Genomic DNA, 27,980 nt, shown 5'->3' with positions numbered 1-27,980 from the left:
ACCACATCAACATCACCAAACCACAACATCGACTCAAAATGGCCACATGCACAAAATACAGCTGTCCCTCCCAGTCCGCCCCCCTAACCGCATCCCCATTCCCCATCCATGCCCCCTCCCCAACACAAGTCCAAGTCCGCATCAAAGCCATCGCCATCAATCCCGCCGACACCAAAATGATAGACCACTCCCACCGCGGGACAACATACCCCCTCATCCCTGGGCTCGACGGCGCAGGCATCATCTCCGCCGTCGGCAGCAGCGTCACGAGTTTCAAAGTCGGCGACGAAGTGCTCGCTTTATTTGCACCCGGAGATAAGGGCGGTTCGTATCAGGAATACGCACTGGTAGATGAAGCCAAGGTTGCGAAGAAGAGCGGGCTGTCGTTTGAAGAGGCAGCTAGTCTGGGGTATGTTACTGCCTCTTGAAATAGACGATGCTAATTATTGCAGTGTGAGTTACTTTACCGCCGTGATGGGGCTAGGAATTGGGCTTGGAATGAGCTTGCCGTTTATTCCTGGCACGGTGGGAGATGGCTTCGTCCCCAAGACGGTGCTGGTTCTGGGTGGGAGTTCCGCACTCGGCGCGGCAAGTATTTTACTGTTAAGGCTTGCTGTTCCGTCTTGTAGGATCCTGGCTACTGGGTCGAAGAGACATCTTGGCCATATTACGGATTATTTAGGTGCAGATGTTGCCATTGATAGAAATTCGGGTTCTTTGGTGGCGGATATCAGGGCGTCCACTGAAGGTGGGAAAGGAATTGACGCAATTATCGATACCGTGGGTGCTGGCGCGGAGGATAGTAGCATCTTCGAGGTATTTGAATCCAGCGGACCGAAGAAGTACGCGCAGGTATGGACTGGTGAAGACGAGATTCGAGTTCCTGAAGGCGTAGAATCAGTCTTGTTCAGGAGCCGGGATTTCGGACTACTGCAAGGCGGGACGAATATCATGCAAGGACTGCAGACGCTTCTTGAAAAAGGACAGTATAAGCCGCCTTTGCCGGTGAGAATCGTAGGGACAGGAATTAACGGGCTGAACCAAGGGCTGAACTTGATGAGGAAGGGCGTAAGTGGTGAGAAGTTGGTAGTCAGTTTGTAATGGATAGTTGGCATCACGAATGGTAAAATTTAGACTTCGATTTCTGTAATATTTCATTAGTTCGTGATAATTTGACAAAAATGACCCTGAGTCGCAGATATAAAACCCTCGCTTCGTATGCTATGCAACCGCTATGCCCGTTAAAAATTGCTCGCAATGGCCCACGCTGCTAGTACTGTTCCCAACACAGCCGACAGCAAATTCGGCTTTAATGCCACTGATGCATTGTCGTCAACCTCCGGAATAGCAGTCGAGTTGGGTTCGCCCTTCCTGTCCTCTGGTCGGTACACCAATGCCACGACCGGAATGTTACTCACTACCACAAGGCCAGACGTTTCAGACGGCGCTATGGAATAGGTAGACGAGCTGATGCCTGTTGTCGCGGCAGTAACCACAATCAAGGGACTGCTCAGGATGGTGCCCTGGTAAGAGGTTACCGTCAACAGATCCTCGCTCGGTAAGTAGACATCACAATGTTGTGAGTAGGTAAACGACGATAGAGGACCCAAGTCAGATGTGCAAGCTGCGTCATTATTTGCAACGAAACCCCTGCGCGGAAAAGTACGGCACTCCGGTTAGTTTACTTGAACTTTTGCAATTGCAAAGCGAAGAAACGGGCATCTCATACTTGGGACAACACCACACCATGGTCTCAGATGGACCTAGAACCTGTGCATACGCCTCCAACCTGGGAATAGGCCGAGGATTTCCACCCGAGCCCGTCGCCGTCGTAATTCCAGTAAATACACCAGACGGCTTCGATGGTGTCTTTGTGCCGCCGTGAATAGAGCCCACCTTCTTCCATCCAGAGGGACACCTCAGTCCGGGAGAGTGGTAGACGAGGTTGCCATTATGCGGGTTTGCTGATAACTCGCGATTCAGTCGGTCCAACTCCTTGCCACCGGGAAGACAGCCCTCGTACTTGGGCGGCGCGCAACTAGGATATCCGTACAGTCCTCTGGTCTCGCCTAGCTGTGTCTCGATGTAGACGTGAGGAGTGGCGGTTGCGCATGAGGGCGCAGGCGTGAATGCCGTGGTCAGAGGGCCAATGTTGGTGACAGAGTAGCCAAAGTACTGGCTCTGCGTGGGCATGATGATGATGATGACGGGCGTTGGCGCGCGCTTGACTCTCGACAGAGGCCACACAATTTGGATAGCTGCGTGTATCAATCACGGGCCATGTTGTGTGTTGCCGACCAGGTTTCGTGGATGTCTTGGGAGGTGAAGAGAAGAAAAGAAAAAATAGGGTGAGATTTGGGACAGCACTTGAGGCGTCTGGTCAAGTCTGGTCTGGTAGGTTGTGTCGTGTGGTCTGGTCTGGTGTGTCTCGGCATTGGTTTCAAGTCGATAGGCAGCGTGAGACTGGGCCAGTTGACAAGTCGACTGGAGTCGACATTGAATTCTGGTCAATTCTGGGCAGGTCTGGCCCAAGTTCTGCACTGCTCTTGCCTGCAGCCGCTCTGCAGTCTGTGTGTCAGTGTCTAGCCTGGCTGTCAAAAGTCAAGTCCACGCCAAGCCCGAGTGGGTAATTTGTCACTGGCTGGCGGCCAATGGCAGGCGCGACCATGGGCCAGATTACCAAGTGGGTGGACAGTTCAACGGTCAGGTCAGGTCGGTCTTTCCCAATCCCAACAGCCATCAACGCCGACTGCTATTGTGTTGCGAGCACTTGAGACCTCATTGTCAGCTTGAGGTGTCCGAGCGTCACTTGCCCAAATGCTTGGCCGCTTGGCAGCTTGGCACCAGTTGACGTTCTCTCCTGTCTCTCTCTCTCTCTCTACACGGACACGCAGGTACTTGAGCACTTATGTGGCAGCCGAGTTGAATCTATCATTGTCATGTCACTCCTCAAGCGGGGTCGGTCTTTCTTCTCCTGTCTATCGAACGCCATCTAAATTAATCGCCGACTTTCATTTCCAAGTCCATCGCGCAACCCATCCAAGGCTGCCATCCACAAACATTCAATCACCGCTCACGATTGCTCTCTAATGCAAACATTCCAACTCATTAATTCAATGTACCCCAAAATCATGTTTCAAACTTCTCCTTCTGTTCACATATTGAACTAATTATGCAGTATTCAACTGCATAGACACCTACGAGACAAGCCACCAACCAATTACAACACAACACTTTACAACACATATCCTCACCACCAAGAAGCGCCCAGAGCAAAATCTACAAATGTGCTCATCCAAACATCTTATCCGCTGCTTCAGGACTCTTCTCCTTCTCGAATAATTCTAGCACCGCATTATTCCCACAAGCCGCAGCCACATCAAGCGCCGTCTGGTGCTCGTCATCCTCAAGCATCACATCCACCCCCATTGCGAGCATCTCCTTGAAAACTTCCGCATCGCCCGTTGCAGCAAAGTGCAATACACTCCTTCCCTGTGCGTCTCTCGCAGAGAAATCAGCACCCGCCTTGGCCAATGTCGTTACCGCCTGCTTCGCCCATAGCCCGTCGCCAGAGGTCCAATATCCAGGCACAGACGCCACGATTTCTCCGGGATTGCCAAACTCCAATAAAGGACTCCGGCCTGCCTTGTTGCGAGCATTCACATCTAATCCTCGACTGACCAAGGACTCAAACAGAGATCTAACGCATTCCACAGCGAGCTTGGAGGCTAGGATATGTAGAGCACTGTCCCCGGCATCATTCACGGCTAGCGGATCTGCTCCGGATGACAAAAGAAATTCGGCAGCATCACTCCTCTCTAGTCGTATGGTTTGAAGTATGCCATAGTGAAAGGGTGTGTTGCCATCAACGTCCGCGACCTGTAGAAGCTCCGGCGCCATCCTCACAGCCTCCGTGAACGACTTCTCAAATTTTGCAAGGTTGTCTCCGTCCCACATCCCAATCATGTTGTGCAGGACAGTCATGCCATATCTGCTGCTTCTCGCTCGAATATTCGCACCAAGAGACAACAATTGTCGAAAAACTGTAGTTCTTTTCCCTTGCCCATTTGTCTTCTCATTGTCCAATTGTTCGGTATTAATGACATGGTCAGGGCCGCAGTCACCCTGACATGCAGCATGCAATAACGTGCAACCGTCACAATCCTCAAAGTTAACGTCAAGGTTCGGAATCTTCAAAAATACATCGCTGACTTTCCCCAGGCGGAACAACTCGTGCAATACAACCCTCTTTTCGTAGCCCGTGGGCACTGCATCCGTAGACACCGTGGACATATCACACTCCCCATTCAGTAGTCCAACAGGTTTGACCAAAAATGTGCCATACGGATCGGCACCATAATTCAGCAACATTCGAACAATCTTTACCTGGTCAGGATTTGACGGGAATTGTTCGTTCAAAGCTGCAAAGTAGAGCGGCAAAACTTCATGCGGGACTGTAGTGTCGCGGCGGAAACGACCCATGCCAATGTTGGCAGAAATTATGTTGACATTCTTACCATGGTCGTTCTCTGTGCCTGCTGGCGGCCATGGAATGCCAGTGTTCAAGTCCAACGTTGCATTATCCAACAGCGTCTTGAGGCTTGCCGCGTTTCTGTGCTCAATTGCCGTAAAGACTGCGTCGAGAGTAACCACAGCGCCGTGTTTTATAAGGAACTTGACCAAGTCTTCACTATGTGTCGCAACTGAAAGGGAGGTTCGGCCATCCTTGTCCGTCACGTTGAGGTCCGCTCCAGCTTCAATAAGTGCTCTAGCAGCTTCTTTATAGTAAGGGCCGTCGCATTTTAAAGCAACATGAAGCGGTGTTTCTCCACAGGCACTCCGAGCATTGATATTGGCGCCGGACTTGATGAGATACGGTAAAGCTTGGGCAACATGCCACCAGTGACGGCCACGAGCCGCACAGTGCAACGCTGTTGATCCCTTGAAAACGTTCTTGCTGACTCCATTGATATCAACTTTGTACTTGTCGACTAGTAGCCGGACGGTTTCCATATTGGGAAGTGTTCGATCAACAGCTGTGTAGAGCAAGGGATCAGATTGCCGGTCCCTGCTCCAATGATCCGTAGGCGAAACTTGGTTCATTGGACTATAGTGAAGTCCGGGTGCAGTGTTATCCCCAAACGCATGCCACTCACCAGTCGTCAGTCGTCTTTTCGTTTCAGCCTCCGCAATCTTGTCGAATAATGCGGCAAACCCGTGACGAATAAGGTAGTCCAAGCAGGCTGCGCCTCTACCCAGAAACACAACACTATCCCGCAGCATCTCATCCACCAGGTAGTACTGCCTGCGTCGTATAATGTTCTTGAACAGGCCTAGATCGATAGGCTGTGATGGCCCCCAAAAGTGTTCACGAGCCACTCTGACAGCCGCATCTTTCATCGCATCAGACATGTGCCTGGCTATATAAACATCACTTGACTCGCCTTGCTGGTTTTCAGCCTCATCTTGTTGAGTCCTCCAGAGAGCAGTGAGGCAGTCTTGGGCATAAGGACTATCCAACTCCGCGGCCATGGCAATCGGGCCGCGATAGTAATGCAATGAGACCGGCCGGAGTTGCGACGCATCAATCCCATGCTTGATAATCATGCCCAAAATTTCCTCCAACCTAGTAGTCTCATTTTCTTCAGACGGTCTTAGTTCGTAATGAGAGGAAGCAATGACAGGACGGCATGTGTCATTAATTCTTAGAGGTACCGCAACGCCAGCAATATTCTCTCCTGGAGGAGACTGATGTTTTCTCTTCCAAAGTTGGTCTTCGTTCTCAAAACTGGCACACGCGTTGAATAAATTTCCAATATTAGGATTGGCTCCAGCTTCGAGTAAAAGTGACACCGTCTCTGGTCTCCCCGATTGGCAAGCATAGTAAAGGGGCGAAATGGCAGCGAAACTGCGGGTTCTAGGTATCTCATATGATGCTTCAGCATTAATTCCTGGATGTGGACTAGTTGAGCCTGGAGTCCTTGACATCACTTCCAATAATAATCCGACAATGTTGCTCTGTTTGCAACGAGCGGCAATATGTAATGGCGTCAGACCTTCGTAGTTCCGCACCGTCGGATCGGCACCAGCATCGAGAAGCTTCTTTGCATATGCTTCGTATTGGCCAACTGCCAAGTGCAACGGCCGGTTGCCATCAACATCCGCCTCATCCAAGTCTTTAGTCAGCGATATCAGGAAATCGACTGGTGTTCGGTGCTTTATTGATATGTTCGCGGTGTGCATTCGTGTAGTACACAATATGTGCAAAGGCGTCCAGCCTTTGTTGTTTTTTTGTGCGGTGTCAAGGCCAAGACCGACAAGCTTCTCCCAGACAGGTAGTGTTTTCGGCGCGGAATAGTCGTGGTTGGACACAGATGAGGCAAGTTCATGCAGAAGTCCATTTCCAAAGTAGTCAACAGCATTCAAATCCAGGTCTCCTCTCCATTCCCGTAAAAGGTCGAACAGATGCGGGTTTCTTAGTGCCTCGTGGAGTATAGTACGTCCTTTAAAATCTCGGGCAGAGGTCAACGCGCCACACTTCACCAAATACTGAATGCTATCCATCTTCTGGTCTTCACCAGAGCTGATCAAGCGAATGTGTCTAAACAACAAAGTCCTCCCATCCTTGTCCCTTGGGTCAATGTCTGCGCCGCCGCTCAGAAGCACATCCATGCTCTCCCGAACCTGAACAGAGGAGATATCGCGGATACAAAGAAGGGGACTTTCCCCGTCATGGTTCCGTATGTTTGGATCCGCGCCGTTTGTAATCATGGCTCTCAATACTCCAGGGGGTTTCACTGGGTATGTAGTCAATGCCATATGGAGTGCTGTATTGCCCTTTGGGTCCCTCACGTTGCAATCTGGTCCGTATTCTAATAATTTAAGAAGGGCTTCATCGCGGCAAAATGAAATCAAGGTATGCAAAGGAGTTTGGCCCTTGATATTTTTGGCTGTCATATCCGCGTTCCCTTCTTCAATAAGGGCAGCTACAACATCCCCAGATATTGCTAGATGGAGCGGCGTCATTCCCAATTCATCGGCAGCCTTTGCGTCTGCACCAGCAGAGATAAGCATTCGAGTGAGCCCTGGTGAGCGACTGGCGTTGTGCAAAGGCGTTCTTCCTCTCGGACAGCGTTGGTTGATATCTGCTCCAGATTCAACTAGAAGGTTCAGAATATCTGCCAAGCCAGGTGACACGTCAACTGACCGATGCCATGACTTGCAGAGTTGATGCAAGCAATTCAACTGTGGCTCATCCATCGAACTAGGCCTGGCGTGTCGTTCAAACTCCCCTCCGCTTCCCTCGCAATTTATGGAAGAATCTGCTCCATTCTGTAGAAGAATTCTAATAGTATCCACGTCGCTCTGGCCGCATGCCAGAAAAAGAGGTGTGTCGCCACGGACCTTGCAATTGACATCCACGCCAGGGTGTTGAAGAATTCTCTCGACAACTTTCGCTCGTCCCCTGTTTGCAGCCCAAGCAAGCGCCCGATGGACCGTATTGATATCGTTGATGTGTTTCAGGAACGCGTCAACTGCCTCTAAATGGCCTTTCTCACAGGCATACATGAGAGGTGTGTGCCCTATTGATGTAGGAGCATTGCCACATTGTCGTCCTGAGTGTTCGAGAGTCTTCACTGTTAAGGCGTCAACTCCAGCTTCCAGCAAAGCAGCAACAGCCTCATAATGATTTTTCTTGGCGGCTTCGTGTAAGGGCTTGAGTCCCTCAACTGAGTCATCTCGGTCTGGATCTGCGCCAGCAGCCACAAGTTCACGTATTACAGATGCATGGCCTTCTGTCGCAGCCCACCAGCTACCGCTTCGTTAGCACATGTTTCATGCTTGGTCAATTCAAACAAGGTGAACAGAAAGCTGGTGTTGGGTACAGCTGCATCCCCCGAACAGTGGCGAGTTTGTGGCAAAGAAAGTACTTACATTGCTGATCTTCCACAACCATCAACTGCATTGATGTTTGCCTTTTGGGCAGGTTTGAGAGTTTTTATGTATGCCACAAGCCCCATCCTTGCTGCTACATGAACTTCATTCACTAACGAGCGTCCTTTGGGAATTGTTGGCCATCTCAAATGGACCCAGGCTTTCAGCTGATGGTCATTTTCCAAAAACTGGCTCAGCACGGTCGCTACTTCTGTACAGTAGCCATCGGCAGACCCAGACTTATTGACGTGTTGAGCCCAGTTAGCAAGAGCATAGCCCAGGAATGGATACTGGTGGCGCAACGAAATCTCATCGGTCGAAGGTGTAGCGTTCTGTAGGTCCCATTCACGATGAATAAGCCCGAAGATCCAGAAGGTTGGTTCCTCTTCCTGGTAGTTGAAGGTATCGGCCGGCAGGCTATCCAAAGCTCCTGCTTGCAAGTAACGTAGACAGGCTATCGCAAGCTGCGCATGTGTCGGTGCCATCTGCAGAATCGGGTACCCCGAACCATTATTGACTCGAGTCGTCCCTTTCAGGTACTCTGTAAAAGAATGGTGAATCACTGAGACTGTCTCATCTGCCAATATCTCCAAGAGAGGCCCGCAAGCAGCTTTGACGAGGTCTTTCGTCGCTTTTAGGTCTCGAGCAGTGTTGCTGGGCTCAGTAGCACGGATCATCTCGACAAGCTCCAACAGACGCAAAGGTCTACTAGCATGCGTAACTGCCTGCAAGATTAAATGCTGAACGCGATCATCCACTCCCGTCCGTCGAGCATGTTCTTCAAGCAAGTCTGTATAGAGCATGTTCAAATCAGCGGGAAGCCGTGATAACACTTCACCAATATTAGCACCTGGCTCGAGAAAAGCGTCCATGGCAAGCTTAGCATAGAGAAAAAGCCCCTTTGCTCTGCCAGGTACAGCATCGGCAATGGTTTTCCAATCATTCTTCCCAATGTTTGAGTGTGCCAAGGTGTGACGCACAAACATGCAAATATCTCCATCCACTAAGGTCTCATGAAGCCTAATCCTGAGGCAAGGTATCGAGTGAAGGGGTTCCTCAACACTAGAGACCGGTCGGCTCGTAATAAGTACTTTGACTTTATCAGGGCGCCACCGCCCAAAAGAACCGAGAGCTTTTAGAAAGCTTTCGTTCCCCGTATCCATTTCGTCCAATGCATCAGCAATACAAAATGTTTTTCCAGGCAAATTTGCCAACGCCATTTTCAAGTCTCTCCACAAGTCATCAGGCGACATGCCATCAAGTGAGAGGCCCTTGGTCACGTAAGACAACAGTTGTTGCTGGAGAGGCGGGCTGTAGAGTAGCACTTGGTCCATCCAGTCCCGCAGAAGCGCCAGAGGCTCGTGATTTGCGTCAATGGTCTGCCTGAAAAAGAAGAACAATACTTGCGATGTAGGGTGTGACTTGGCCAGTTCATCAATTAACTTGGCGGCCATGACAGACTTTCCCGATCCTGGTATTCCCTTTATCCAGAGAAGGCCGTGTTCCCGGCCCTCAAGCCATTCTTGGTACGTGCTCGTCGAGGTTAGCCATCGCCCCGTCCCTTCCATGTAAGTCGACTGGTGCTTGCGATACTCCCCGCCCGGAAGTTCATATGAGGTTGCCTGAAGCCATTCGCGGACCAGAGATAGTTTGTCGCCAGTGAGTGGCAGAACTTGGGAAGGGTTGTAGTCGCGTATATCATCATGGTTTATGACAATGCCATCAATATCCTCGCCATCAGAGTCTTCATAGTTGGCAGGTGGCATGGTCGTTTGATCACTCCGTGCTACCTTAGCTGTTGGCCAGCCGTGGAAGTCCGCTGTCCGATTGTCAGCCAGCTGAATGCAAGACCAGACTGTTTGGAAACTTACGGGAACGAAGCTGCGAGGAACAGGGGTCTGAGAGGCTATAAGTAAAGTCAAGTCTGGGAAGTGCATCGGCGTTCGTCGCTGCAGAGAATGGGAGTTGAGCCAATCAGCAGTACAGTCTAGTTGTTGAAGCCATCCATGGTTGTGTGCCGAGATCCGCAATTCGACCAGGGTGAAGTTCAAGGCAACAATAACCGTTCTTGTCAGCCTCATCAAGCATGGAGAGTCAAGGGCCGGGAATGGAGTCGTGCCAAATAAACTTGACATCTGTCAGGTCAAAGGTCGTTGCCTGGCGCCGGAATGTTAGTTCACATTTCGCTTCAGTGGGGTACCAGATTTGAGTGCTGCGGTCCAGGTCAAACCGCCATCTCTCACATAGAAGTATCATTCAGAACTAAATTTGGCATGACCAGAATTCTGCGAAGAATAGAGGATATATTCTCAGCGTTGAGAGTTTCCAGAGTTCATTGCGCATTATAATCAGGTCTATTTTGCAGTGTACAGGAAAGAACGACAACGAAACATTTGAACACTCCTGGGCATAAGGATCCAAATACATGGCCTTGTCCTGGGCTGGAGCAGCAACTCGAAAGACGAAGATGAGAACAAGACACCAATGCTGAAAGGACCATGACGGTGCATGTCGTGTTAGTTTTGGCCCTGCCAGAATCTCCAACTAGCCATGCTGTCTGGTTCCGATAAATCACATGACGAGCGGTCTAATCAACCCCAGAGGTTCGATGTGTATATCGGGCTAATCGAGATTTTATTTCTTCAACTAACGAAATTTGTCCAATGGAAGGCCCTATTCCTGGCAGGGTCGGAGCAAGCAGGATCATGAAGGCTGCACAGACACCAAATTCCCCTTACCATCTCGAATCGCGAACGGATGCAGTGGAGCGTCAAACGGATATAGTGGGAAATGAACCAATACTGCTCAATAATTAGTACCCGTTCTCTTAGAGCAGGGCAACAAGCAGAAAATCAGCATAGCATCAGTATTAGCAGTAGAATCACGGACGAACTCATTCCCGTCTTGAAACATATTTTTTGGTTTGCATTTCATCAGAAGAAGATATTGGGAAGTGAAATAAAGGCTTACCTCTACAGTTTGGGCAGCCAAGGTGCCAACACGTAGACATGACGCGTCTATTCAATGTCTGTCGACGAAACGGTCGGAGTTTTTGGGGCGTTGCCTTTTGGTCCAACGAGAGGAAGCCTAAAAGGCTGAAACGGCGCTGCGAGGACAGAAGATGCACCGACGGCGAGAAGAACCCAACGCGCGTTCATATTGGCAAGTGGTAAGAATCACAAACGAAATGTGATAGGGGTAACTGAAAGGCTGAGGCCAGCCCGTGAAGGAAGAATCAGATAGGACGAACCGTAACAAGAAATAGAAAGAAAGGAAAGATCGAGAGCAAACATATGCGCCAAGAGCAAGTCTGAATCCATTGGAAACAGATGGGAAGCTTTGGGTTGTATTTCAACAGCCACACAAGGGTGCAAACCTGCCAACCCCTTGGGCTGAAGCATCACACAGGGAGGCCATCTGCAAGCGAGCCTAGAACGAATGATGAAATGTGCCTTGTCGGCCATGCACAGCATTTGGTGATGAAACTTGCCCGACCAGGTTGTTGGATGCTCTTCAGGCACTTGCCTGCCAATCAATCTGGAGCGAGCTACGTTTCACAATGACCCGAGGATGGCCATTGGAGACGAACTGTGGAATGGAAGCGCACATCGACACGTTGGTCGGTGCGTAAATGCGTCAATGGTATTTTGGGGGTGATGATGCATGACGACAGCTCCGTGGGACAGAGTCCGGAAATAAGACGACGTTGGTGACAGATTGGAATGATGACATTGGGTGACCGATTTCAGGTGGCTCGAGGTGCTGGATGAGAGTCCGCAATTCGTTACATACATGCACTTTGATTGGCTCCACAATGCGGAGTCGGAATAATATAGCGGCATTCAGGTACCAAGGGACTTCCAGCGCGTCTGGTGCCTGGAGACGAGTGGTCTGGTGTCTGTGCTGTCAATTCAATGTTCATAGGACGTGCGTCGGTGGCAACGTCAGCTCGGAGCTATTGACCCAAGCTCAGGCAGTCATCATTCCAACTCAACCCTCAACACCGCCCTCGCCTTCTCCCTTCCAACACATGCATCCATCATAACTCTCGCAAACAGAGCCTACCTCCGCTCACCAAGCATCAAACCAGACACCATGCGCACATCACATCTTCTCACAACCACCGCCGTCCTAGGCACCTCCATCTCCGCAACAGCACCCCTCCACAGCACCAACCCCAAGAACATCCACGCCTGGGAAGATGACAGCGACAACCCCCTCCCCCTCGTCATCTGGCACGGCCTAGGCGACGCCGCCAACAGCGAGGGCCTCACCGAAATTTCCCAGCTCGCCGACACAATCGCCCCCGGCATCTACGTCCACATCATCAACCCTACCGGCGAGGGCTCCGACGACCGCAGCGCCACCTTCCTAGGCAACGTCACCGAGCAAGTCCAAGCCGTGTGCGACCAACTGGCCTCGAATCCCATCCTGTCCACCGCGCCGGCCATCGACGCCATCGGCTTCTCCCAGGGCGGCCAGTTCCTCCGCGGCTTCATCGAGCGGTGCAACTTCCCGCCCGTCCGAAACCTCATCACCTTTGGCAGCCAGCACAATGGCATCACCGAGTTCAAGGAGTGCGGGTCCATAGACTACATCTGCAAGACGGCCATGGCCCTGCTGCGCTTCAACGTGTGGAGCGGCTTCGTGCAGAACCGCCTTGTGCCGGCGCAGTACTACCGCCCCGTCGAGGACAAGGACTACGAGTCGTATCTAGAGAGTTCGAATTTCCTCGCAGACATCAATAACGAGAGGGAGCTCAAGAACGAGAAGTACAAGGAGAATTTGGCGCGCTTGGACAACTTTGTCATGTACCTGTTTGAGAATGATACCATTTCCATTCCCAAGGAGTCGGCTTGGTTTGGGCAGGTGAAGCCTAATGGGCGGTATACTCCGCTGAAGGAGCGCAAGCTGTACAAGGAGGATTGGCTGGGTCTCAAGGCGCTTGATAATAAGGGTGCGCTGAGCTTTAGGACCATTGATGGCGAGCATATGCGTATTCCGGAGCAGGTCCTCAACGATACGTTGACTGAGTTCCTGGGGCCGTATAAGAAGACTGCCAGGTCTGGTGACTCTGAGTCTGAAGAACTGTAATTATGGATTGGGCTACTTTCTTGGAAGGATCTTTTATTAAGCGGGCATGGGATAATTTATCGACTTGGGTTATGCAAATACAGCGATGTTAAATTAAGCGTTTTGACAACAGAATGTAGTCAATTTCCATTCACCCTGTTGCACACATCAGCAAATTAGTGAACGTAAATGGCATTGACATTTCTATCTGATGCATCACAAGCACATTTTCAACACCTCAACGCCAGTGCAACACGTCGCATGCAGCAAGTCCATCACACCCATAAATCAATACCTGAGCAATTTTAGGTCCCACATTCATGTTCAGTCATCCATGGCCTTCTTGGCAGCAGCCTTTTGCTTCTTCAACTTGGCCTTGCGGTCCGCAATCTGCTTGTCCAGCTTGTCGTCGTTGCTCTCAGCAGCGACCTTGTCCTGCTTCTTGGCCTTCTTCTTGGGGGCAGGAGACTCGGTCTCAGCCTCAGCATCAAGCGACTTGCGCTTCTTGCCGACGTTGGCCTTTTCAGTCTTCTTCGCCTCGACCTCCTCATCGGGAATGACGTCCTTCTCATCCATCCACAGCTCATCCGTCAACCATATGGGCAGGGCGGCAGTGCTAGGACCCTTGATGTAGATACTGCGGACGTTGCGCCACTTCTGAGGCACCCATTTGCCAACCAGGCCAGTCACAACCGCGTCGACATTGTCGGCGATTTGCTCAGCCGTCCAGTTGGAGTAGCCGATTCGGACGGCGGTGTTGGTCGTGGGCGACAAGCTGACGAGGGCGGAGCTGAGGGCCTTTTCGATCTCCTTGGCGATTTCGGCGGCCGTGCCGGCATTCACGTCATCCTGGTTGGTCTTGTCTCGCTTGGCTCGCTTGCCGTCGACCTTGGGGCGCTTGGCTGAGAAGACAACCGGGATGGGCCTCTTGGCAGTGGTCTTGTAGAACGTCTTTCCGAGGACCTTGGGCAGACGGTTGATGATTCTGTCGTCGGCGAGGAAGATGTCGTGCTCGGAGAAGAGTTTGCGCTGAGCGTCGTACTGGCCATACTTGGCCTTCAGCTTGCCAAAGTCAATGACACGAGTGATGCGCTTGCTCAGCTCGGCGGGGAACTCGTCAGAGCCGATGATGTTCTTGTATGCTCGCTGGGGATCAGCTGTAATGGCGCAGATGGTGCTGTTCTCGTCCGTGTTGAGGGAGTGGGGGACGGGAATCTTGCCAGGCTGGAGACGAGCCTTGTCGGCAATGTGTCGCTTCGTGGTGAGGGTCAGCCAGACGGGAGTTTCTTCGTCGTCGTCATCTTCGAGTAGATTACGCTTGGTTGATTCCTCGGACGTTTCTTTGGCGGCCTTTTTGATGTGTGCGAGAAGAGCCTTGGAGGCTTTCAAAGTCTGCACCAGCGATTAGTCTTGGGTGATTTGCATGCAAGGGTTCAGAGCCGCCTTGCTGGTAGAATACACACCTGATCGGGATCAATTGAAGTCAAGGCATTAGAGCCAACGACGGCAACTTCTTTTGACGGCGCCATGGTTACTGTGATGTTGATGTGCAACCGGTAAGTGAAGGCTGGTGAATGGCAGAATCGCAGAGTTGCCTTTTTTTAGGCGGTGGTGGGGGGCAGTTTTTTTGCTGGCCCAGAAAAAAGTCTGGTCTGGTCCAAATTTTGCAATGGCGGACAGACGGCGCCAGCTGACAAGCTATGGGGCGCTTGGCTCGGCGCTCGGAAGAAGCAACTCCCGTGTCTCCGCCCTGCCGGTCCGGTCCGGAACCGTTCTCCACCTCGAAGTTCGGAGCTCAGCCGGTAGATTGGAATGTGCATAGTGTCTGGAGACGTTGTAGTTGTTTGTAGCCTTCATACATCTGTGATGAAATTGAAGTGTTCAGTCTGATATTCCGTGTGCATTGGGCGTTTCCTGTCTTTTTTGGCGTCAATTGGTGAGATACGGTGGCTGTAGGACCGTAGTGCGACATCGGCGCGATTTGAAGCGAACCTTTGACAACGGCTGGCCAACAGTCAACGGCCGGTACGAAACCTCAAAACGTTGGTGGCATGGCTGTGGGAATATAAAATACCTAGGTACTTGAAGCATTACCGGTTGTGAACATCACTAATTTACCTGTATGGCTCGTGTCAATTGCCGAGAAGGAGAATGACAATCTCGTGCGTAGTTGCCGTCCGAATCGACTTACACGAACGTGACAGTTGGAGATAGCATGTAACATCTGCGTACTGAATTGTGTCCAACACACAACCAATTGGCGGTACAAAAAATTGTCAAATGGATGAAAGATATCCAGTCAATCCAAAAAAGCGATAATTGCTTTCCAATTATGCATCAATTCTTCACAATTGCGACGTGGTGGCCAACCTCCAGGGTAGTGTTGTCGCCATGTCGCGAGGCACGTTTCGGACCTGCGACGCGCCAGCACGACCTCGAATGCTGATCAGCCATTCACCCAACGAAGCGGGGATTGACGCAGATGAACTGGCAACTCACGAATGAAGAGGTCACAGCAAAGTTTAACAGAATAAAAAGCACTTCACAACCAGTCTTGCAGCAGCATTGCCAGCTCATGAACACAGGCCCACTAAGCATCACTGATGATGCCATCACTTTATCGGCCACCAGGACAGAAACCTTAAATGTCTTGGCGCCAACACTGCTGGGAGAGTGAATGGCAGCAATTACGTCGTACAAAGACCCCAGTCCGACATGGAGTTAAAGAGCATGCATACGGAGCTCAGTCAGCGCAGATGAACCTCAGACAGTCGCACATAGATAGTGGAATGTGACAAAGACGGATTGAACAGCATGCGAACAGCAACATATTCACAAACTCCGCAGCCCCTAGCAAGGAAGAAAAGCGTCGGGGTAAAAGGCGAATAGTATCAAAGAACAAGGGGCGTACCCATGTCTGGTTCAAAAGACTTATGACCTCAGCATGGAGTGGAAGGGTGGTGACAACAGAATCCGATAAAAGCCAATGCAGTGCAGACGAGGCGAGGGAGAGGGCTAAACCGCTTTGGCGGCTGCATAGGGAACTGAAATGGGACAAACTAGAGTAAAAGAGGAACTAGGGTTCGTCCTTTTTTTATTCATATGAACTAATTATTTTTCTTCATTTTTTAAATGGCCAGGCGCTGGGTTGGATTGGAAAGTGGAAGCTCAGTTGGGTGCAGACGCGCCTTGGTGGAGACGTGTTTTCAGAGGAGGCTGGCTGAGGGGCTTTGACGGGCTCATGGGATGATGAACCAGCCGAGCCGAGGATGTTTGTCACGCGAGAGGAGCATTTTTGGAAGTGGAGTGGCAGATTGGTGAAAGTGAGATGTCGTGAGTTGCCGTGTTGAAAAGAGTGATTTCTGATTATGCGAGAGGCAATGAAAAGAGTTTTGATGGGAGATGCGGACGTGATGGATGTGAACATGGACTGGGAAGACGTCAGTGATGGAGACGGATGGAATAGCGGCTGTTACAGGGGCTATGCCCACTAAACCACGCCAGCCGTAGCGCACTGGCCACTAATTCACAGCCCTAACCGGCGGATAGCCCACTGAATCACCGCTAAAAGTTATGCATGCACAAGGCGTGTGGGACGCCAACGCGATGCGGTCCATCAGTGTCGCGTTCAAATGTTCGTGTCTCGTCCAAGAGCCCACTTTGTCTTCTGACGCCTTAAAATACCTCCTGCTGCAAAACCACACTTGCCTTTCTTCCTTTCAGTTTGCTTGCACCAGACACGCACACCCCGAGGCCCAAAACCGAAGCCAAGGCTAAACACCACACCTCCCGACCTACTTTGGCGGCCCTCGACAGTAATCAATCGAATATTCGAACATCAACTTCCATATCATATTCGCAGCTGCTTCAGTCGTCTTTGCTGGCCTGGCACTCGGCGCGTGTAAGTGCGAGGAAGTGGGTGCACTGGTTTTCCAAACGACGGTTCACCTCTTTACGCGCTTTGCCAAACCGCGAATATCACCGAACCTTCCACGAAACAGGACAACCACGACGGAAATAAATCTGAATATTGTTTGGCGGCACGCGAGAATGACCTTGGGCCTCGTTGCCTTTAATAACTAGAATACCTGTTTTTTTTATTCATAATGGACTCGTCACCGCCGCGGACTGCTGTACCTGCGGCCAACGAGCCCACACTTCCACCTACAACATCTGGTGCCGCTTCTCGTTCTTCATCTTCAACTTTGGCTGGAACAAAACGGCCTGCACCTTCTTTGCTGCCTCCATTTGAGCCTCTCTCTTCCTCACCAGCTCTGCCGCGTCCATTGAAACGCCAACACACGGGAAATGCACAGCTCAAGTATCCCACGCCTGTGCCCACCTCGAGCACGGGCATCCTGTCAAGCTCGCCGCCTCGTCGACCTGGTTTCGCCCGCACAACTTCTGAACGCGCACCTCTGTCGGCTGTGCCAGCTGTCGAGCTCCCTGAGAACGGAGAAATTGTAGCCATGGGCCGCTCTTCCAACTCGTCCCAGTTTCAACTTTCTGCTAACCGCCTGGTGTCGCGTGTGCACGTTAAAGCGCGTTATATCCCTGCTCCAAGCCCTCTGGAGACCAACAAGATTGAGATTATCTGCAACGGGTGGAATGGCCTGAAACTGCATTGCCAGGGTCGAACGTGGGAGCTGTTCAAGGGCGACAGCTTTACCAGTGAGACGGAGGGTACTGATCTCATGGTCGATGTTTTGGATGCTCGTGTCATGATTCAATGGCCCAAACGTGGAGGAGTTGTTGCCTCTGAGAACTTGGCAAACTTGTCTGATTCAAGCTGGGATGATTCCCCTCCACGCCCACAGGTGCGAGGAAACTCGTTGTTGCAGTCGTCTCCTCTGCGAAGGACCACACGCATCACCTCGCCGGAAAGCCCGACTCCCATCGGCAGTTTGTCGAGCTCTCAGCGACTTCAGGCTTTGCTTCCAGGTGCTATTGGTCGCGACGAGGGCATTCAAATCTACGAGGACGAGCCAGAGCTACCTGAGCCCAAGGGTGACACTCTTGACGTCGGCGTTAGTATGCGGACTGATGCCACGGTCAGTTTCTCCAGCGAGCTAAGTGATCCGGAGGACGAGCATGATCCTGATGAGGAAAACGACCCCATTGTTCACTCGTTCGGTCCCTTTGGCGCCAACATCGCTGGCAGACTGGCTTCCATATCGACACAGTCTCCTAAACAGCCTAAACCTCTTCATCGACGGCCTCACAATGTTTCTTCCACTGAGACGCTGAGCTCAACCGAGACTCCCTCCATTCCGTCATCGCCCATCAAGAAGCGTGTTCTTGACTATAAGCCTACACCCACAAAGATCTTTGCTTCAGTCAATGAGCCGCATGATATTCCATCGTCACCACCTGTGGCATCCGTACCATATCAGCCCGATGTTGTCAAAGATGATACTCCTACGCCCTCCATCGAAGTCGACCCTGCTGTCACCAACCATGTCGTGAACCAGCTTGCCTTTTCGCGTCTTTCATCAACACCCCTATCCACAATCATGCAAAACCTACCTTCAGAGCAAAAGACCGGCCTCACCAAGGAGGTCCTTCGCTCCAGCATCGAAGCCACCCGCTGCATCGGCATAATCAAGCGTCAGGGCAAAGACGCCGCCGGAAAAGCCCTCGAAAGTGAATATTATTACGTACCCGAACAGGACGACGACGAGCAGCGTCGCGCAGCCGTTGTCGACGGTCTCCGCAAGCCTAGTCTCCGTAACTGCAGAAAGCAGCACAAGGTTTGTTCCGGTCCTGCACCTACCTTGACTAGCAGTAACTTACACCCTCCTAGCAATATTATTGGAAGCGTCCCAAGACGCCGTAACAGTTTTTGCATGCTGCTAAAATTAACGTTTAATCCATTATCGTTATCATGACGTCGCCCCATCCGATGTTCTACTTCGTGTACATAATCCGCTCCGTCTCGCGCATTTTCAGCGTCTCTGGGTCGTTCGTCGTCGATGTTTTTTTTGGAAGACTGTGAGGTGCAAAAGAACCCATGCATAGCCTGGCGTTGGTTTGCTTGTCAGATGGCGGGCTGTTGGTATTTTCTTGTTAAAGATGGTTTTTGGGGCTGGTGGCATTGCTTAGGTGGCTTTTGTGTTCACTTTTTGTGGAGGATGTGTGGTAGATTTGTGTAGTGAGGCTACGGCTACTGAATTGATTTCATTGATGTGTATGCTTGGAGGGATCAATTGATGCTGGATGGGGCTTGTTGAGTTGGTAATTGTTGGGTCAAGGGACTCGAAACTTCTGGTGAAAGCAGTGCAGAGAATCATGGGTAATTAGTTGTGCTATGCTCGCATGTCGCTTGGGACAACCATGACTTTATTACCTATGTGTACATGCGTGATTTGAAACCTGATATCTTTCGTGTTATCCGTCCATTGATCGCCTGTATGATCATACTGTCCCAAAAGTGTGTTGGTACTCCTCCTGGCAGCCGAGGATCCGGTCTGATGGTCAGCTCACCACAACCGCACTTGCTGAAAGCTGTTTGAGCACCGTCATGGTCTTGCACTGAGCGTTTTTCCGACTTTGTTTCGCAGCTTGTGAGTTGAAGTCTTGATGCGTCGCAAATATAACCTATGAAGGATGAGTTTTATATGTATACATAGTTCACGCGCGAAACCAACTAATGCAACTTTGGTCCGTGTGACGATATCAATGAATGCGTAAACCAATACAAGGCGAAAAAAAAAAACGCTCACAATACCGGATGTTGAGGTTCTGCCAGTCGTACTGTCGCGAGTCCACACACTACTTGTTTGATTTGAGGAATATGACTGGCTGAGGACTTGCACCTTGAACAGCGAGTTTGCAATGTCCCAAAGGTAGCTGGTATCCATGAGAAATAGCCGGCATGTTTCACTTGACTGAATCTGTTAGCTGTGGAGACCCAAAAGAAGGAGACAACAGATGTCAACTAAGTATCAAATGTTGACTTACGTTTTGGTGTTCTGAACAGTACGACAGTAGTGCTATCTGATTTGCCAGCTGCGACTGATCATTTGCACCTGCACTGTGCTTCAGCCCGATATATGACAGAAAGGTGAAGCATACTGGCAGCATGACAACACTGAGAATATCGTATGCCGCTTTTTGAAACCCACCCATCCCCCATATATCGGAATTACGACTTTCATGAGCGGTAGGCTTTGGTGATGTAGTTTGACCGGACGCCGATGGCGAAGACGCAACTAAGGGGATAGCTTCAACGTCCGCAGTCTGAGCATCATGAGCATCGACATCATGAGGTTCTGTTTGAATCGAAGCCATGGCTCATATCTATAACGAGCCGTGAAGCCGGTTCGTGAACACAATCTAGCAAGCTAGAAGAGGGGACTTAGCCGTGCCCGTTGATGATCAAAGCGTTTGTACGACACACAAACAGAAATATCGTGTGATGCGGGATCAAAATGATGATCCCCTGGGAAATTGATGAATTGGTAGAGATACGGTAACAGATTGAGGACTTCCAGTGTCGAAGTGTCCCGTTATATGTGTATGCTCGTTGCAGTATCTGCCTATCCCTCAGATTGTCAATTCTCCGATATGAACCGGGCCACTATTGGCGGCAAAGATTTGACACATGCATCATCACAGTAAGACAAGGCAGCTTGTACAACTATAGTTGACGCTCTCGTCCATTTGAACTTGCCCTGGTGCATCAGCACCGACGTGCCACAGCGCCAATATTGTGGTGTTCGTATGTCATGCAAAGCGCAATAACTGCTCTATTAATAAATAGAAACGATGTTTTTTCGTCAAATTTTATTCTAGTTTCTTGACGTAAAATACCATGAGTCCAAAACTTACTCAAAGCAGCCATATTTCCAAGCTTACAGCCTTGTCCCCGAATCATCTTTGGGAGCCATCAAGCTGAAGGCGGCAATGTGCGCCTTGTGCAACTAAACCACAACCTCACGGTGAGTTTCCACTTCGATGCATAGCTGCCTCATTGCCCAACCATTTAGATATGGACGGAGCAACTAGGCCAGTAAAAGCTAAAAGGCAAGAACTTGTGACCAGTCGGTGGTAACACGGTGTTGGTTGGCTCTTTTTATAGAAGCTGAGATAGGAAACCAGGCGTGATTACTATCCACGCAACCGTACAGCTCAGCTCACACAGCAGATGAGCATGCATGAGTTTCAACATGGTTAAGTGATGCCAACAATAGATTCCTACGAGGGTATTTGGAAGCGACTTTGACTCCCGCTTCAGGAGGCAGTGGCTGGGAAACTCGACAAGTAAAACACTCGGACAATTTTCTGCCCGGGCTTCTACTGAGCGAAGCTCATACTGTACCTTTCCGTACATTACAAACTGGGCTGGAGCCTGTACAGTACTGCGTCTGGTACACTTCAATCAGCGGCTATCCCCATGTCATCATACAACACTGAGCTTCAAATCCCCCCAGTCACTAAGCTAGGTACTAATTAATGCACATACAATCAATACTCAACCCTCTCCAATCAATATTCACTCAGTTGGTTCCAACCAACAGCTCTGCAACTGCTGCTTCATGCATTCAGCCATGATTGGCCAACTCATGCAGCATCATGCGCGCGAAGCAGGTCAGCACACCACCCGCAAACTCAATCCCTCACCCGTTTATGCTGCAAGAGAGGGGAAATAAAGTACTTAGAAATGGACGTTATAATTGGGCGTTTGGTGATTGTTGTGCACAGTTGCAGATGGTTACATCTATAAGCTTCCGAGTAACACGTGGAATGCTTTCATAACGGCTTGATACCTTGGCTCTCTCCTCAATGCCGTTTATGCTTTAAGAGGGTAGAAAGTAAAGTACTGTGGATGTTATGAGGCACTCGGTGTGGCAATAGGGAGTAGACTCGAAGTCTCCATGCTCGACAGTTGATCCGGTGGTCCACACAAGTAGGAGGAATACAGGACTAGAAGCTGTATTAGGCTTGCACACCCACTTATAATCATCGTTTCTCTTCAATAACGTCTGTTGGGTTAATAACCCCGACTTCCATTGAGACAGCTGGTTCCTAAGCTGTCTGGTTCGATTCGCTGCCCTTCGCTTCGCACGCCGCGATACACCCGCACCGAACACATCTGAGGTCGTCAAAATTGGAAGCAGATACTCTATCGACGCAAGCCCCTGAGTCTTTGTCCCATCTCTTTGACACCTCGTAAGAGTTGACGGATCTCAATTCTGTTCATTGCTTGCCTGCTTTCTGGAAGTACTAGCAGCCCTCTGGCCCAGTCCCTCGTGCTGGCATATTGAGCTATTGTCTCGCTAACCGTTCAACGCATCATTTTTAGAACCTTCATTCTTGTAAGCTCGCAGAGAAAGTATCCATACACCGATGCAAAGACGATTGCAACAGAGGTCAAAGCCTTCAGCGAGTCCACACCACTTTGGCTCGGCCGCGTGCGCACTACACCCCCGCGCAGTTTGTTGTCCCATGGAGGTGGATGGCTATCTTGGGTGCTGAACAACGTGCTCTTGATGTTCCAAAGATATCCGCCGTCTGTGAGAAGTTGATCGCATGTTTCGCTAACCTACGTTTCATTAGTCAGTGAACCAAAGAACTTGTAAAAAAAAAAGGACTGCCCTATAGTCTTACATTCTCGTGTTCTAGAGACCGGGCCAACAGTGCTATCTGGTTCACGACCTGGGATTGATGGTTTGTCCTTGCGCTGAGATATAGCCTCGAAACAGCAAAATAGCCCAAAACCAGTGGCAGGATGGAAACTGTCGCAACATCCAGAAATAACTTGATGATGAAACCGACGAGCTTGTCCACTGCTGCGATGATATCGCCTATGGTGGCTGAGGTCTTTGCGGGTTTGGCGTGGATTCAGACGAAGGCTCACTGGTGGTCGACTCGAGATTGAGGGCTTCGGCATTGTGAGATTCAACGTCTTGAGGTCTGGTTTTATCTTCCACCAGGGCCATGACGAAGGATTATGGGTTGACTTGGCTGGCGGGCACGGTTGGTAGAACAAGATGTAGCCCAGCGGCAGGGGAGCAAGTGGTGCTTATTTGCTATTGAAGCTGGTGTCGAGATGTCTCTTGTCTTTCAAGCGTTCATAACTTAACCACGCTAAAGACTTGTAGAATCATCATTCTTCGGAGCATTGTGACCTTCTGGTGACTTCCTGTGGCAGAAAACTCTGTTATATACTCCCATTGCGCCCTCTCACTATCGTCCACACCATTCATCTCCCTACATACAAGGCTGTCTCTTGAGGGGGAAATAGTATTCTCCGCACAGGATCACCATAGAATAAGGCAAGCCGTGTCCGTTCCACCTTGGAGGTTCTCATACACTCAAACTAGCCTTGTTATCTGTAGCCACGGCTGACTTGTCAGCCACACCAGAATTGTGCCGTTCTAATTATTTGCGCTGATGGATGAAGCAGACGGCACGGGGAGATTAGGCGCCGGACTATTCAGGGATGAGGTCAGAAGTCGTGTTGTCAGTTCAACGGCTTGGTATTCCGTACAACTAAAGGAGCGAATTCACAACAGCGTTGGGTTAAAGAAACACGCATTCCCTGCCTTCAAGATCCGTGACCCAAACGGCGGCCGTACTAAACAGCTCAGCAACTGCACTACGAGGATCCATGAACATGATTCGCTGCCTTCATTGTGTCAACCGCACAAAATACATAACCTTGGCACCGATGGAAGCCGCCTTCAATAACAGACTGTCTCAAAGTAATAGCAAAGGGCTCGTGTTACTAGCGCCAATATGATCCGAAGACTTTCTTCTTGGACCAGGACAGGCTGAAAAAAACTAGGGAATCCCAGTCCCCGGTGCTGCTCAATTTGGGTTCCTCCCCAGCTGCAGAAATCGAGCTATTTGGCGCACTCTTCCCTGCATGAAGTCTGGAAGGCGTCTACATGGCTTTGAATCACTAAACGCCACTGCCGCCGATCTCGTAGTCCCATGTACCGGCATCCCAAAAGCACATGATGTTCTAGCCTTTTTTCGCCTGATGATAGCAGTTTAAAGCCTTCCATATCAAGTAAATACTTGGTTTAAGTGGTAGCAGTTTCTAAGTATCGTAACGTAGTACATAGTGTAAACCTCGTATTAAAAAGGACCAAGCAAGTTTGTGTTTCTCGCGTGCCGCTATTCCTCCAACACATCTTTATCTAATTCCAAAAATAGAGATATACAGCACCTTGTAATTTATGTGTCCCTCAAACTACTTAATACCGCAAATTTGCTTCTTAGGATAGACTAAAGTACTTCCACGCACATGCAAATGTCGACAAAGGCTGAAACACAATGATTGGTCGACGCTACATCTCACAAGCTCCCACCACCATCCATCAAGCTCAAAGCCTCACTCACCCCGCAAGTGGCAACAAACAAACCAACCATCCTCACATCATCATCAAACCAGCGACCATGCCAGAAACACCCACCCAAGTCCCAATCCACACACGAGGTTCGTCAACCCTATCTCAAAGCAACAAAGTCTAACATTTGATAGAAGGGGAGAAACCTTCTGCGCGGGGCATGTCCGCGACCAATGACTGGAAGCCGAGCTTCGACAGACGCCAGAGCTGGAGTAAGGAAGACCAGAAACATGCCTTGCATATGAGTGCCGTGGAGGGCGTCAAAGCAGGACATGGATTCACAGAGAAGACTTCCTGAGGATGGAACTTGATCAAAAGGAATCGGAAAACGAAATGAGAAATGAACGGAAACCGGGGTATACGACAAGGATAACAGCACCACAAATGAGTAACAGACTTTACGACACATTCAAATGAATCATAATCGCTAAATTGCTATCAAAATGTCCTGTCCTTCCTGTCCGTGACATGCTAGTGGTCCAACTCCACAGCGCCAATGTTGCAACATTAAGAAAACAATGAGTGGCGACGTCAACTACTGCTGAGTTGAGTGCGTCCCCGAGGGTATTCAAACTATTCATCCTCGTTATACATGTTCCATGCGTCTCACCAACCATCAGCAACCACCTACAGTACCTTGCCACCAGTGGAAAAGTACTCTCCGACGACACTCGCAGCATACGCCGTACCTGCGACCCAAACCGTGCCAATCACCACCTTGCGACCGACACTTCTCTTCTTCTTGCCGACCTTCATTTCCGGAGCCTGTCCGTGTGTCGGAGGTCGATACTGAGGCGACTCGTAGTTTACAAAGCCTGTGGGACTGGCAAAATTGCTTGGGGACGACCGGCCCATCATGTCAATGGGGTTGATGGTAGAGCTGGTTCCCTGTGCTGACACTGATCCTTCCCGAACTTTACGAAACACCAAAACGTCACCGCCACCAGACGCAATTTCATAACCTTCGGCCTGTAGCGTGCTGAAGTAAGGGAAGAATTTGGACGGATTGGAGACACGAAGTAAAATTTCAGCCGGTGTTGCGGGTGTCGATGTGTCAGTCACGCCAGAGGAGGTCTCAGCGATACTCATTGATTGGGTGGCCGGGTCGAACGCAAGCAGTTTGTACATGATGGGCTGCTTCTCGGTCGCTGCGCCTGTCCCAGATTCGGTAGCAAATGTATCCTCTCCCGACTTTCCCTTGTGATGTCGTACAAAAGTCGGCCACGTGGCCTTGCCGTCGCATTCCTCGTCCCAAATTATCTCCAAACCTTGTGGGATTTTGGAATAAGGGTCCTCTTCCACCTTCATTCTCTCCAACGGAGTCATGGCCGCCGACTTTGAGGCTCTTCTTTCAGGGTTCCTGTCCAGAGCAGGCTGTAGCTTTGAGGTCTCGATTGGGAAACTCTCGTCCATGGATGATACTTCAGCCTCGTCCTTCTCTGACCCTAGACACCGAGCTCCTCCAATCAATCCCGGCCGGTCGTTGGCGGCCAGGTTTTTGGGGAAAAGTGTCGTCTTTGACCAGGAATTCGACGTATTCCATGAAGTCACAAACTCCTCAGGGAAGTCCTTGGCATAGTTTCCTGTCAGTGACTTCCCGTCAGCTTTCCCTTTCAGTTGGCTTGCTGTGTCCTGCAGGTTCTTGCTGCGGGCATCCCGATTTTGCTCTTGCTGGAACTTTGCCCGTTGAATCATAGTGTGCTTGCTGTTCCGGTAGGCTCTTCGAAGCACATCTCCTCGAATCTCATCCGCAGTCCTTGGCAGAGCATCGGCCTCTCCAGAGCTGTCATATGCCCGGAGGCTACTTGCCACAGGATCTAGCTTCTCGGCTGGCTTGCCGTTGGGCTCGTTGTGCATGACTGGCTTGTACGATTTCAAATCACTGTAAGCCTTGGAGGCTTCCTCTGGATGCATGGGATAGGGAGTGGATGGCGAGTCAAAAGATTGAGGCTCATATTTGCCCAAGTCGGAATACTTCTTGGTAAGTTCTTCTGGGTGAACGTGCTCAGTCTTGTCAGGCTCTTCGTAGCCAACCCGTGGATACTTTGAAAGGTCTTTGTACTGCTTCGACGCAAGCTCGGGGTGAACACGCTCCGTTGTTGGGCCCGCGTTGGGGAAGGAGTCGTACTTTCGCAAGTCGCTGTATTGCTTTGATGCCTCTTCGGGGTGGATCCTTGGAATTGCCGGTCCGGCATTGGGGTATTGCGCATACTTGTGTAAATCTTCGTAGTTTTTTGATAACTCCTCAGGGGTGAGCTTTCGGAGACCATCAGGTTCATTCCATTTGACAGGTCCATATTTGTGTAAGTCTTTGTAGTCTTTGCCAGGGTCCTCCATGGGGACTTCCACCTTGGCGGGGATGGGATCCGCCTTTGGTGTGGGGTCTTGCTGCTTCACCTCATGAGCCTTGAGGACAGCATCTGGGGCCATAAAACCCTCGCTATAAGAGTCCAAATCGTCGTATTTTTTGGACTCTTCTTCGGGTGTGAGCTTTCGTAGACCGTCGGGTTCGTTCCAGGTTACGGGACCGTACTTGTCGAGGTCGTCGTAATTCTTTGACAGTTCCTCGGGTGTCAGCTTGCGCAGACCGTCCGGCTCGTTCCAAGTGACTGGACCGTATTTATCCAAATCGTCGTACTTCTTGGAGAGCTCCTCTGGGGTCTGTTGGCGAAGACCATCCGGTTCATTCCACTCCACGGGTTTGTACTTTTGCAGGTCATCGTATGGCTCTTTAGATACTTCGGCGGCAGAGAAATCACTGGAGACATCGGGTGAGGAGTATTTGTGCAAGTCCTTGTACTGTTTGGACTTTTCTTCAGGAGTAAGATCGGGGAGGCCATCTGGCTCATTCCACTCGACCGGCTTGTACTTGTCTAGATCGTCATAGTTTTTCGATTGTTCTTCAGGAGTGAGTTTTCGTGGGGCATTTGGATCATCGAATTTGCTCGGGTTATATTTCTTCAGCTCAGATTCTTTTGGAGCAAATGGCTTATCGGACTTTGATGAAGAAGTGGTGGCGCGTGTGGTCTGCCCGGTTGATGTGGTCGCGTGCAAGACAGATTCAGGTGTGACGTCCTTCGGGGGTTGTCTCCCATGCAGATAGTTACCCAAGCGAGAGGTCCAGTGGCCAGCGCGCTGCGACCGGCTCTTCTTTCCGCCATTGAACAAGTGATCGATGGCCTCGCGCTCAACATCTTCGATATTCCTCCCTGGTCTAACGCCAGAGAGCTCATCGGACCATGACTTGATGTCATTGACGTCGATATATTTGGATCCTGAGGATCCAGTGGGGCCATGGGCAATGTGGGCAAATGCTGACTTCATCGCACTCTGAATATTGTCGTGTCGGGGCTTGTTGTCCCAGGACAGGCGCCGATTTACCGACTCCATGTACCGGTAGCGATGGGCATGATGGCGGCGTCTCGAGTTGCGGTAGGCGTCGCCGTCGCAGTCTCTCGCCCAGGCACCGAACCAGAAGGACCTTGACTGTCGCTGCCTCGAGCGAATGAGAGCAGCAGCAGAGGGTGAGAGAAGTTGAGCAGATCTGCCTGAGCGGCGCGCGGCCGTGGGCAGGCCACAAGCTCGAGCTGTCAGTTTCGGCGTAGAGGACAACAT

At 50.6% G+C, this 27,980-nt stretch overlaps 8 protein-coding genes across 8 annotated transcripts; 4 read left to right on the top strand and 4 right to left on the bottom strand.

Moving 5' to 3' along the window:
* Window positions 1-38: 38 nt before the first annotated feature.
* Window positions 39-1,101, top strand: VFPPC_07540 (alcohol dehydrogenase; the record flags this gene model as incomplete). The annotated part of the gene is made up of 2 exons (XM_018286380.1): window positions 39-409; window positions 453-1,101. The coding sequence occupies 2 exons, from the start codon at window positions 39-41 to the stop codon at window positions 1,099-1,101; spliced, it is 1,020 nt and encodes a 339-aa protein (XP_018143000.1).
* A 140-nt stretch (window positions 1,102-1,241) lies between these two features.
* Window positions 1,242-2,193, bottom strand: VFPPC_07539 (hypothetical protein; the record flags this gene model as incomplete). Its single annotated transcript, XM_018286379.1, has 2 exons — window positions 1,242-1,650; window positions 1,730-2,193. The coding sequence occupies 2 exons, from the start codon at window positions 2,191-2,193 to the stop codon at window positions 1,242-1,244; spliced, it is 873 nt and encodes a 290-aa protein (XP_018142999.1).
* A 1,098-nt stretch (window positions 2,194-3,291) lies between these two features.
* On the bottom strand, window positions 3,292-9,701 carry VFPPC_07538 (ankyrin 2,3/unc44; the record flags this gene model as incomplete). Its single annotated transcript, XM_018286378.1, has 2 exons — window positions 3,292-7,813; window positions 7,936-9,701. 2 exons carry the CDS (start codon window positions 9,699-9,701, stop codon window positions 3,292-3,294), a joined length of 6,288 nt encoding a protein of 2,095 aa, XP_018142998.1.
* A 2,329-nt stretch (window positions 9,702-12,030) lies between these two features.
* VFPPC_07537 (palmitoyl-protein thioesterase precursor) lies at window positions 12,031-13,029 on the top strand (the record flags this gene model as incomplete). Its single annotated transcript, XM_018286377.1, has 1 exon — window positions 12,031-13,029. The coding sequence occupies one exon, from the start codon at window positions 12,031-12,033 to the stop codon at window positions 13,027-13,029; it is 999 nt and encodes a 332-aa protein (XP_018142996.1).
* A 303-nt stretch (window positions 13,030-13,332) lies between these two features.
* Window positions 13,333-14,537, bottom strand: VFPPC_14259 (electron transfer flavoprotein alpha-subunit; the record flags this gene model as incomplete). The annotated part of the gene is made up of 2 exons (XM_018292028.1): window positions 13,333-14,400; window positions 14,472-14,537. 2 exons carry the CDS (start codon window positions 14,535-14,537, stop codon window positions 13,333-13,335), a joined length of 1,134 nt encoding a protein of 377 aa, XP_018142995.1.
* Window positions 14,538-17,114: 2,577 nt separating this feature from the next.
* On the top strand, window positions 17,115-18,844 carry VFPPC_07536 (Forkhead-associated; the record flags this gene model as incomplete). The annotated part of the gene is made up of 2 exons (XM_018286376.1): window positions 17,115-18,758; window positions 18,812-18,844. 2 exons carry the CDS (start codon window positions 17,115-17,117, stop codon window positions 18,842-18,844), a joined length of 1,677 nt encoding a protein of 558 aa, XP_018142994.1.
* A 136-nt stretch (window positions 18,845-18,980) lies between these two features.
* VFPPC_15964 (hypothetical protein) lies at window positions 18,981-19,160 on the top strand (the record flags this gene model as incomplete). Its single annotated transcript, XM_018293717.1, has 1 exon — window positions 18,981-19,160. One exon carries the CDS (start codon window positions 18,981-18,983, stop codon window positions 19,158-19,160), a length of 180 nt encoding a protein of 59 aa, XP_018142993.1.
* A 5,832-nt stretch (window positions 19,161-24,992) lies between these two features.
* On the bottom strand, window positions 24,993-27,980 carry VFPPC_07533 (conserved serine-threonine rich protein; the record flags this gene model as incomplete). The annotated part of the gene is made up of 1 exon (XM_018286374.1): window positions 24,993-27,980. One exon carries the CDS (start codon window positions 27,978-27,980, stop codon window positions 24,993-24,995), a length of 2,988 nt encoding a protein of 995 aa, XP_018142991.1.

The sequence above is a fragment of the Pochonia chlamydosporia genome, chromosome 4, assembly GCF_001653235.2.
Source record: "Pochonia chlamydosporia 170 chromosome 4, whole genome shotgun sequence".
Classification (NCBI taxonomy): Eukaryota; Fungi; Ascomycota; class Sordariomycetes; order Hypocreales; family Clavicipitaceae; genus Pochonia; species Pochonia chlamydosporia.
Note: the sequence above shows the minus strand (reverse complement) of the source record. Positions and strands in the feature narration are given on the sequence as shown.